Source organism: Schistocerca americana, chromosome 1, assembly GCF_021461395.2.
Source record: "Schistocerca americana isolate TAMUIC-IGC-003095 chromosome 1, iqSchAmer2.1, whole genome shotgun sequence".
NCBI lineage: Eukaryota > Metazoa > Arthropoda > Insecta > Orthoptera > Acrididae > Schistocerca > Schistocerca americana.
The window spans coordinates 648,722,580-648,734,767 of record NC_060119.1 but is presented as its reverse complement, the minus strand read 5'-3'; the positions used below and the strand labels follow the sequence as shown (position 1 = coordinate 648,734,767).

At 42.1% G+C, this 12,188-nt stretch overlaps 1 protein-coding gene across 1 annotated transcript in view; it reads right to left on the bottom strand.

Moving 5' to 3' along the window:
- The window catches only part of LOC124608105 (5'-3' exoribonuclease 2 homolog), a 419,776-nt gene that overhangs the window by 330,180 nt on the left and 77,408 nt on the right, over window positions 1-12,188 (bottom strand). Inside the window, exon 7 of the mRNA XM_047139960.1 lies at window positions 4,106-4,413. Coding sequence (XP_046995916.1) covers window positions 4,106-4,413 — 308 coding nt within the window. The remainder of the gene's footprint in view (window positions 1-4,105; window positions 4,414-12,188) is intronic.

Here is a 12,188-nt window from a genome sequence, read left to right as displayed (position 1 = left end):
CGGTGAGAGGGGGGTGAGATGGCGGTGAGGGAGGGAGAGGGGGAGCGGATGGGGAGAGGGGGGAGAGGGGTGAGCAGGGAGAGGCGGCAGAGGGTGAGAGGGGGGGAGGGGGTGAGGTGGGATGGAGGTGAGGGAGGGAGAGGGGGAGCGGAGGGGGAGAGGGGGAGCGGAGGGGGAGAGGGGGGGGAGGGCGAGAGGGGGGAGGGGGGAGGGGGGGAGGGGCGAGAGGGGAGAGGGGAAGAGGGGGGAGGGGAGAGAGGGGAGAGGGGGAGAGGGGAGAGGGGGGAGAGGGGGAGTGTGGGGAAGATGGGGGAAGTGGGGGGAGAGGGCGGAGAGTGGGAGAGGGGGAGAGGGCGGAGAGGGGGAGAGGGCAGAGAGGGGGAGAGGGCGGAGAGGGGGGTGAGGGGGGAGAGTGGTAAGAGGGGGAGAGGGGGGAGAGTGGTAAGAGTGGTGAGAGGGGTAAGAGGGGTAAGAGGGGGGAGGGGGGAGGGGAGAGGGGGGAGGGGGGAGGGGAGAGGGTGGAGTGGGGAGGGGGGAGGGGAGAGGGTGGAGTGGGGAGGGGGGGAGAGGGGGGAAGAGGGCAGAAGATGGGGAGAGGGGGAGAGAGGGAGGAGAGGGGGGAGAGGGGGAAGAGGGCGGAAGATGGGGGAGAGGGGGAGAGGGGGAGAGAGGGTGGAGAGGGGGGGAGAGGGGGGAGAGGTGGGAGAGGGAAGACGGGGGAGTCCTTGCTGACAGAACTCAACACGTCACTCTTAAGAGAACAAAATTGACAGATGTAAACCTAACTTCCAGAGCACCATAAGGAAGTGTGATAGGACTGTTATTGTTTACAATGTGTGTAAATGAGCTAACAAAGTTTCGGATGCTCCTTAAGGACTATTTGCAGATGACAAAAATCTCTGTTAACAAAACAGCAATGCCAGAAGATAGTATCAATTTGCAGAATTACCTGAAAAGGACTGATAAATGGTGCAGGCTCTGGCAGTTAGCCATAAACATAAATAAATGTAAGATATTGAGCATGTTTGGGAAAAGAAAGCCACTACTGTACAACTAAACTAAATAAATGTCGAATGATTAGGGCCTCCTGTCGGGTAGACCGTTCGCCGGGTGCAAGTCTTTTGATTTTAGGCCACGTCAGCGACTTGCGCATTGATGGGGATGAAATGATGATGAAGATTAGGACAACACAACACCCAGTCCGTGAGCGAAGAAAATCTCCGACCCAGCCGGGAATCGAACCCAGGCCCTTTAGGATTGACAGTGTCGCGCTAACCACTCAGCTACTGGGTGCAGACGTACAGTTACACTATTGAAAAGGAACTGCTCAAAACAATATCAGTTGTAAAATATCTAGGAATAACTATCCAGAGCAACCTTAAGTAGAATGATCACATAAATAATTAGGAAAAGCAGATGCCATAAAGATTCATAGGAAGAATCTTAAGGAAATTCAACTCATCCACAAAGGGAATGGCTTATAATAAGTCACTTGTTTGAAAAATTCTTGTGTTTTGTTCATCATTATGATATTCTAACCAGATAGGACTAATACAAGAGGGGGGGGGAGGAGGGGGCGGAGAGGGAGAGGGAGGGAGGGAGGGGGAGATGGGGGGGGGGGGGGGAAGTTCCAATGAAGAGTGGCGCATTTCATCACTGGACCATTTACTTGGCCTGAGAGCATTATCAAGATGCTCAACAAACTCCAGTGGCAGACATTACTGGAGAGGTGATATGCATCATAGAGAGGTTTTACTATTGAAATTTCAAGAGACCTCTTTCCGGTATTAGTCAGATAACATATTACCACCTCCCACATACATCTTGTGCAATAACCATTTCAAGAAAATTCAAGAAATCAGAGCCAATATACACGCTTACTGGTAATCGTTCTTCGCGTGTGCCATCCACAAGTGGAACAGGGTAGGGAGGATGTCTGAGTGGTACCCTCTGCCACACACCATACGATGTAGATGTAGAAGCAGGTGGTCTACATTATCGCCAGAAGACTTTTGGTTTAAATTCAGTCAAATCAAGTGCCCTCTCCTTACACACTTCCATAATAAAGTTTGCTTCTGGAGGGGAGAGAGGACTACTCATGGCGCAGTCAATTTGCTCAAAAAATTCACTGCTGAATAAGAAGTATGTTGAGGAAAGGGCATGATGAAATAGGGCTGTTATATTGGGTTTCAACTTACTGCTGGCAGGTGGCAATGAACTGTGACAGGAATCCTTGTGGAGGTGGGGAGGGAGAGAGAGGAGAGGGAGAGAGAGAGAGAGAGAGAGAGAGAGAGAGAGAGAGAGAGAGAGAGAGAACGTCGATGCTTACTAATAAGTCAGTCTTATTGAGTCCAAGTGATTTCAGTCTATTTAAAGTCATCAGAGTTGCAAATATGGTGAAAGCAATTCCCCACAATAGGTCTCGGTACAGATGCTAAATGTCTAGCTAAGTCATACATCAGAACACCATATTCCTCACAATAGGGGTAATGCAACACCTTTGTGAATCTTTGGAAGACCATAAAATTCTAGCAGAACAGAGCCATAAAATCTTCATAACTTCCCATGTGCAAACAATATTTTGGCCAATTAGGCAGATTCCTAAGGAAACCTGCAGAGATCTGTGCTCTTCTTGGTTCAGCAAAGGGTGATCCGGAACTGTAGATAGCTAGAATCTATAGAATACCGTACCAAAGAGACAAAGTATATATTGATCGAGCAACATGCACAGTGTGTGAAAGGTGCACTGACATGATCATCACACACAGCCCCAGTCAGTCATAGCCAAGCACTGTATTTCCATAGGACATCCCGTAGTCTATTCTGCCACAGAAATCTTGGCCTTCACAAGATACTTCTGGGATTCAATTATTAAGGAATCGGTGGAAATACGTTTGGTGGAAAATCTTACTGTGACAGTGGCTTATATCTAAAAAATAAAATAAGCCTTAATTTCATGACTAATAATTTTACATCTGAATTTTAACTCCATGAACTGCAATCCGAGAGAGTGTGCAAGTAGTATCACCATTATGCACTCTCCTGCACACCACAGACAGAGCAGTATTTGAAGAGGGTGCAAAACTCGACAGAGGTCGCTCATGCAGCAGCTGCCTTTTGTATGCACCTCCGCACCAATTTCTGGTATAAAGTTAGCAATGTGAACCAGCAACCTCCAGTGCAAAACATTCACCTGAAGATGGATGAATGGTTGGCAGCTGAAATATCCTGGCAGGACGTCGTCATGCAGTTGCAATCCCAAAACTTCATGGAATGACTATATGAAAGAAAAAACACGTTGTGTACTTGAAATATTTTATTTATGAGATTTTGTTGAAACTTTATGCATTATTTCTCAAACAACAAACTTGTCCCTGAACATTGTTACAGCCGAGGTCTTCACATTATTACATTCAGTTATATCACATATTCTGCTGTGGAGTGGAAAATTTATACTATTTCATCCTCATTTCCTCAATGTGTGGCTTGGTGAATGAGTGATTAAGTGTCAGAATATGGATCCACAGGTCTTGGGATTGATCCCCATTAGTCCTCGAATCTTTAGATGTCACCTATCACTTCGTCATTTATAATTAAATGAGTAAGTCAGTTCAAATGAAGGAGGAATGCAACAGTACACCACCTTCAATAGGACTGTGCCTGAAAAGTATTCAAGTGTTCAAACAACCCTTCAAATTGTTAAGACCTGTATCTCTTTACATAATTTATTTGCTCTCTCATTTTAAACACTATTGACAATAGTTTAAATCAAAAGTTATCAGCAAGTTAACTACGTTCTTCAAGAAGTCAACAAAATAATCTGCAGGTGTTCCAGACAACTGCCTTCTGTAGTTGCCAACAGTGTGAAGTTTTAGATCCTGTAGGCTCTTCACAGTCTGTTTTGCAATAACACTTGTGTCCAATATTACAACAGGGCTAATGTTCACATACCACCACCACCACCACCACCACCACCACCAACACCATTACAATTTTTGTAGGAAATATCTTTATTATTAGTGCATTACTTCAAAGCTTAAATGAACTATCGTTAACCTTTACTACACCATTCCTTGCATTATACAAATACATGATAAATACTTACCCCAGTTTTATACACTGCTTTCTTGTACAAATTAACTAGACGGTCAATAGCATTCTCACGGATCTCAAGTGAAGGTAGATGAGGAAGAAAATCATTTCCCACAAAAAAACACATGAAGACCCAATCATCTACAGCACGCTCAAAATCATACGGAAATGGAAGACCAGGCATCTCCAGCTCACGTTGCAGGTATTCCCGCAAGATGCTCAAACGCACAAATATGAACTCCACTTCAGCAGAAAATGCAGGCTCTACTTCACCATCTGCAAGTTCCCTTTCCAGTCCCTGACAGTCTTTCATCTCGTGACCTACAAAAAGAGGCATTACAATGTAACATTCAAATATTTATTATTATGTACAGTGAGGTCTAAAGTTTAATTATTTAAAATCACATGTAACAATAGTGCAGGGATGCATAAACTGTGATAAGAATGCATTATATAAAAAAGTGCATCTCTCTCATCCCGAGTTCTGAGTGACCTACCTCTCCTTTCCTAATCTCCTCAATTTATCTATGTTTCCTCCATGAGGAATTAAGCAATAGTTTGAAAAGCTATGAATAGTCTTTTCATTTTTAAATGTTTATCAGCAGAACTGGACTTTCATCTTCATAATTTTAAGTCCTGGCCAGCCTTTCTATCTCTACTTTACACAAAAATAATCAACATTTTATTGATACTGAATGGGAAATCAAAGCAGCAGAGTGAAAACTGAACAGTTTAAAGGGAAAACACAGGTGTATGTAACTACAAAACCAAAAAATGGAATATCCAGGACAGAATGTAACAATATAATGAAAAAGATAGTTGCTACTAACCATATAGCAGAGATGCTGACTCACAGAACACAGCAAAAAGACTATCAGAAAGTTAGCTTTCGGCCATCAAGGCCTTTGTCAAAAAAAAAAAAAAAAAAAAAAAAACACCACACACACAGACTGTGTGTGAGACTTGCATTTACATGTTTGCATGTATGTATGTTGTCTACTGTTGACAAAGGCCTTACTGGCCAAAAGCAAACTTTCTGACAGTCTTTTTGTTGTGCGTTTCTGCAGCTCAACACCTCCACTATATGGTGAGTAGCAACTATCCTTTCCAGTACATGTAACTACATACGATAAAAAGTGACTGTTAAATAATCAGATATATTTGCATAATACAGTGCCTGAAACCATCATTACTGCATAAAAAATTTGGTAATTGGTTATTTCAGAAATTTATCTGGTATATAGCACATGAGACAAAGTATGAAAGGTAGTGCTGTGGTTCATCTTGCACTAAACAACAGCAGGAAGTGTATAATTTTATGGGGTGATGTGAAAAACAGTGTTAAAAAACTGAATGTGTACAAATTCCTGAAAACATATAGACACTAAAGAAAACAGACTGAGATGACAAGAGCCATAGGAGGGCAATATGCACATTCACAGATGGTGTAGTGTCACATACATAAGGTATAAAAGGGCAGTACATTGGCAGTGCTGTCATTTGTACTCAGGTTATTCACGTGAAAAGGTTCTGAACATGATTGAGGCCACACAATGGGAATTAACATACTTTGAACGAGGAATGGTAGTTGGAGCTAGACACATGGGACATTCCATTTCAGAAATCTTTAGGAAATTCAATATTACAAGATATACAGTGTCAATAATGTGCCAAGAATACAAAATTTCAGGCAATGCAGACAATGCAGTAGCCAACGGCCTTCACTTAATGACTGAGAGAAGTGGCATTTGCGTAGAGTTGCCACTGCCAACAAACAAGCAGCACTGTGTGAAATAACCCCATAAATCAATGTGGGATGAACAACAAATGTATCCATTAGGGCAGTGGGGGAAATTTGGTGTTAATGGGCTATAGCGGCGGACGAACGACCAATGTAAGAGCCTTTGCCTACAGCACTACATCACCTGCAGTGCCTTTCCTGGGCTCATGACCATTTGTGTTGGACCCTAGATGACTGGAAGACCGTGACCTGGTCAGATGAGTTCTGTTTTCAGTTTGTGACAGCTGATAGTAGGATTCAAATGTGGCACAAACCCCACAAAGCCAAGTTGTCAACAAGGTACTGTGCAAGATGGTGGTGGTTTCATAATTGACTGGAAATGGTTATGTACAGGTACTGTAAGACCATTTGCAGCCTTTCATGGACTACATGTTCCCAAACAACAACTGAATTTTTAAGAATGACAATGCACCTTGTCACCACCAGGCCACAATTGTTAGCAATTGGTTTGAAGAACATTCTGGACAATTCAAGCAAATGATCTGTACACCCAGATTGCCCAGCATGACTCCCATCGAACATTTATGGGACATAATCAAGAAGTCAGTTCGTGCACAAAATCCTGCACCGACATCACTCTCACAATTATGGGTGGCTACAAAGGCAGCACGGCTCAGTATTTCTGCAGGGAACAACCAATGACTTGGTGAGTCCATGCTATGCCGAGTTGCTGCACTATGCAGGTCTGACAGGATATTAGGCAGTATCCCATGACTTTTCTCCCCTCAGTGCAAACAACTACAACAGTCCATTTTTTAAACACATAATTGAAGAATCTAACACAATCACATAAACATAACACACGAAATACAACTGTGATGATTTCGTTAGCACCGTACACCAAGAAGAAACCAATTACACAAAAAAATTCGTAATTCTGAACCAGCGACACAATCATCAAAAGGTAACTACCATCTATGTGAGGTGAAAGCAAACAGTTTAGAGTACGCTACATGTCCAAAGAGTGGGAGGTTTAGGATGTATGTACTGCACACCAGAGCTGTGTCATAAGTTTAGCAGCTCTTAAGCCTCACAATGAGATTATTTCACTTTGAACGAGCATTGTTTTTTCACCCTTAGAGCATGTGCACAACAGTTCCACCACTCCTGGATTTCAAACCATGCCGTCAATAGTGAGTGGGGACGATGACAGTGCTGAGTCGGACACAGTGCAAGACAGATCTATCGTGCCACAATTTTTGTGTAATGATATATTATGAGTAAGTAAAGAAGTTAAATGCAGAAGAATGAAGAACTCCAGCCTTCTCTGCTACATGTTTTTGGTTATCTGCCTCTTTTAGAGCAACAGTTAGAAATTGGTTTCACGAATTTTCAAGTGGGCAGGAGCCTTTTGAAGATGAACCTCATCCAGTCACCGCACAATGGGTGTGGCCCAAGAAAACATTGAAGCTGTGAGGAAAATCAGCAAAGATTATCCTGATTTCAAATTTTATGCACTGCATATTGAATCAAATCTGGTGCACACCTTTGTTCACCATCAATTAGGCTAACCAAAAGATGTGCCCATTGGTTGTCACATTCCGTGACAGAAGTGCAAAAACTTACAGAAATGGATTGGTGACATTTTATGCTCAAAAAATTTGACAAAGGGCATGTCATCACAGATGATGAAGCATGGATGCACAATTATGACCCCAAAATGAAGAGGCAGTCTTCTGTATGGTGCTTTCCAGTTGAGGAACCATCTTTCTCAACCAATATGAGCCATAAAACCTCAGCTTACACAGGTGTCTGAACAAGTAGAGAAGGAAGTAGTCCAAGTGTTCCTGTACTCATCATATTCACCTGATCTGGGACTGTAACTTCTTCCCAGCCCCAAAGAAAAAGAAAAGAATTTGTGGGTAGCTTTTTTTCATGTGGGCAGCTGTTTTCATCTGTTGAAAAGGCTACTGTAGAATACAACTGGGCTCTAATGAACTTTGTTAAAGAAGTTGGGGCAGAAACATTTTTGGAGTGGTTTCAAAGACTGGAAAAATGTATCAGTGCTCATGGAGAGTATTTTTATAAGTTGTTACAGTTCTATTGTAAACAAAAAACTTAGCTCCATATGGTAGACTATAATTGCAATTTGTAGCAGAATTAACATTTACTGCAGATTTTAAGACTTTCTATAGTGTGATACTCATAATGCTGATTCAGTCAACATCAATAACACTTCGGAATTATATGTACCTGCACTCTCTTTCCCTCCCACATGAACAAACATCCGAGTACACTACTCAAAACTGATGTGTTAAACAAATTACATACAATGACAAGGGAAGTATTGAGTATGAACACTTCATAATAAGTAGATGGGATAATGGCATAGCACCATGAAATCAAAATGTTAACTTTTACAGCTCTGGAGAGCAACACTTCAGCCATCACGTGAATCCATGCTTTGTTCTGCTATACACAGGAGATCCCACCTAAACTTTTCATGCCAATTTCTCCAGAACCACAATAGATATTGACAAATGGCCTGCATGGGTATGAATGTACAGTAGAGGCTCATGAAAGTAAATACTATCAGATGTTAAACTGCGTGCAAATATTGGTTTAAACACTTTTTTTTCACCCCATATTATTGCATACGCCATCAGTAGCATGAGAAATCATAATAATAATGGCATTGGCTGCATCACAATACATCAATTACATCCAGATAAATTTGAAAGCAAAGTTAACAAGTGAAATGAATGAAATGTGCCGCTACTGCACATACCGTGATGCAAGCATGACCCACACATTGCTTGTAATCATGATGTGATTGACACATTACGATGCGGTAAACGCTGTACTTACATACTGCTATATAAGTACAGTGTTTTCTGCATCATAGTACGTCAACCGCACTGCGATTACAAGCAACATGCGGGTCGTGCTTGCATCTAGGGATGTGCAATAGCGCCGCATTTCGTCCATTTCAAACATCAACTTTACATTCCAATCTCTTGGGCTGTAATTGATGTATTTTGAAGCAATCAACATCATTATTAGTGTGGTTTCTCATGTTGCTGATTGCGTATGGAGTAACATGGGGTGGCCATGTTGAAACCAAAATTTGTGTACGGTTTAGAATGTCCGATATTATTTACTTTCCTATGCCCCTACCCTACAATCATACCTGTGAAAGTTTTTTGTGAAAAGTTTAGGTGGGACACCCTGTATAACTGACACATCATTCAATATAAATACTGCTGACTGTTTTTATGCTGTTGATAACATCTGTCAGAACTTGCCCAGCATTGAGAACAATAATGTGTTTCTGCACATGGGCCAAGTCCAACACACTGTTCCGAAGGCTGGCCATCTCAGTTTGCTGCTACCTACTGAGCCATGCACTTTATCCGTTCTTCGAGAAACATTCTGTGCTTGCTTTGGCACAGCCAGTGGCCGAGTCACTGCACTGCAGGAATTGAGATGTGCGCATGGCGGCTGCCTGTGACTTTTCTTATATGACTTTAAAGAATCTATTTGATAACAACATTTCATTTTCTTGCATTTTACAGTCTCATTCTTCAGCTTCATGATGAACTGCCTATCACTTTTTAAGTCATACTTATTGGCCACACGGGATTAGCCCAGCAGTCTAGGGTGCCGCAGTCATGGACTGTGCGGCTGGTCCTGGCGGAGGTTCGAGTCTTCCCTCGAGCATGGGTGTGTGTGTTTGTCCTTATGATAATTTAGGTTATTTAGTGAGTAATCTTAGGGACTGATGACCTTAGCATTAAAGACCCATAAGATTTCACACACTACTGACTGACATACTTATTGTGATATTTCGACATTAAGTAAGCTAGAATGAGAATTTCACTCTGCAGCATAGCATGCGCTGATATGAAACTCCCTGGCAGATTAAAACTGTGCGCTAGACCGAGACTCTATCTTGCGACCTTTGCCTTTTGCAGGCAAATGCTCTACCAACTGAGCTACCCAAGCATGACTCTTGACCTATCCTCACAGCTTCAATTCTGCCCGTACCTCGTCTCCTATCTTCCAAACTTCACACAAGCTCTTCTGTGAAACATGCAGAACTAGCACTCCTGGAAGAAAGGATATTGCAGAGACATGGCTTAGCCACAGCCTGGGGGTTGATTCCAGAATGAGATTTCCACTCTGCAGCAGAGTGTGCATTGATATGAAACTTCCTGGCAGATTAAAACTGTGTGCTTGCCTTTCGCAGCCAAGTGCTCCACCAGCTGAGCTACCCAAGCATGACTCACGACCCTTCCTCACAGCTTCAATTCTGCCAGTACCTCATCTCCTACCTTACAAACTTCACACAAGCTCTTCTGTGAAACATGCAGAACTAGTACTCCTGGAAGAAAGGATATTGCAAAGACATGGCTTAGCCACAGCCTGGAGGATGTTTCCAGAATGAGATTTTCACTCTGCAGTGGAGTGTGCACTGATATGAAACTTCCTGGCTAGACTGAGAGTTGAACTCAGAACCTAGCACTGCTAGTTCTGCAAGTTTCGCAGAAGAGCTTCTATGAAGTTTGGAAGGGAGGAGATGAGGTACTGGCAGAATTAAAGCTGTGAGGACAGGTCGTGAGTCGTACTTTGGTAGCTCAGCTGGTAGAGCACTTGCCCGCGAAAGGCAAAGGTCTCGAGTTTGAGTCTCAGTCCAGCACACAGTTTTAATCTGCCAGAAAGTTTCATTAAGTAAACTGCTATATTAAATTCAAATAGTTTTCAATGAAAAATGGCTGTCGCCATGAGTTTACGTTTGGTTCAAGATAGCTATATTTTGTATGCAGCAATTTATTTTTGAATTTGAATTTTTCTTTAAATTTGAGGCCAGGTCTGCATTTGTCTCCAAACCTGAGAAAATGGATTGTATGTACTACCTTACTTACCGTCATATGCATAATCTAATTAATTTAAGGGTCAACAATTGGTAATGAATTGAAATTGCTATGGATTTGGAACAATACAGGTGAAGAAATAAATGATTATTTTTATTCCAAGCATGAGCTTTTTGTAAGCTACTGACCTAACATGCCCTCCATTGTTTGTTTAATAACAGGCTCTTTCAGGATTCTGTCACAATTGCATTAGCAAGTTAGTGACACAAAATTGTGTAAACCCACAGTGTTTTGGTAAAAGAACCTAATTTTTACATGGTGACAAAAGAAATAAAAAAGGTTTTCAAGTCAGACAAAAATAAATTGCTCCTTCTGTTACAATTTCTGCATTATCCTGTAACCTACTGTGTTTTTAATAATAAAAGGTTGACTTGTCAAATTATTGTTTGTACAGACATTACTTGTTAATACAATTGTTTGCTGAAATTAGTAGTCACTTACAAGCTCTGTTTGTGAGCAATCATCAGCTGTTGAACTGCACCTCCCCAAAAACACAGTGGCCACCTGCAGAGGGACCCCCACGACTACTGTTGCCCCTCACCTACCAACTCATTTGCGTTGCGCAGGTTATTTGTGTGGATTCCACCTATCACTGAAAAAGGGAAGATGCTTAAATGTTTCCTCAATGTTGAGGGACAGTGTACTCCCTCAGCTGAGTAAGAAGAAGACAGCAGGCACTTTGATGGAACTATTCAAACATTCCCCAGATACCTAGCTTGCATTTAACACAAATCTCTTGCCCAGAATGTAGTTCCAAGCAACTGAAAAAAGCACAGGTCCTTCTTATATATAAGAAGGGCAAAAGAACAGGCCCATAAAATTACAGACCAATATGCCTAACATCGGTCAGCTGCAAAATCCTTGAACACATTCTCAGTTCATATATAACAAAGCTTCTTGAGACCAAGAATTTTATGTCCACAAATAAGCATGGTTTTAGAAAGCATCGATCATGAGAAACTCAACTTGCCCTTTTCTCACATGATATACTGTGGACTATGGATGAAGGGCAACACGTAGATTCCATATTTCTAGATTTCCAGAAAGCATCTGACACGGTGCCCCATTGCAGGCTGTTAATTAAGGTACGAGCATATGGAATCGATTCACAGATATGTGAGTGGCTCAAAGACTTCTTAAGTTACAGAACCCAGTATGTTGCACGTTCATAAGAGACAAGGGTATCGTCAGGAGTGCCCCACGGAAGCGTGATTGGGGCACTATTATTCTCTATGTACACAAATGATTTGATGGATGGGAGGCAACAATCTGCAGTTATTTGCTAATGACGCTGTGGTGAACGGTAAGGTGTCAAAGTTGAGTGAATGCAGGAGGATACAAGATGACTTAGACAAGATTTCTAATTGGTGTGATGAATGTAGAAAAATGTAAGTTAATGCAGGTGAGTCGAAAAAACGACC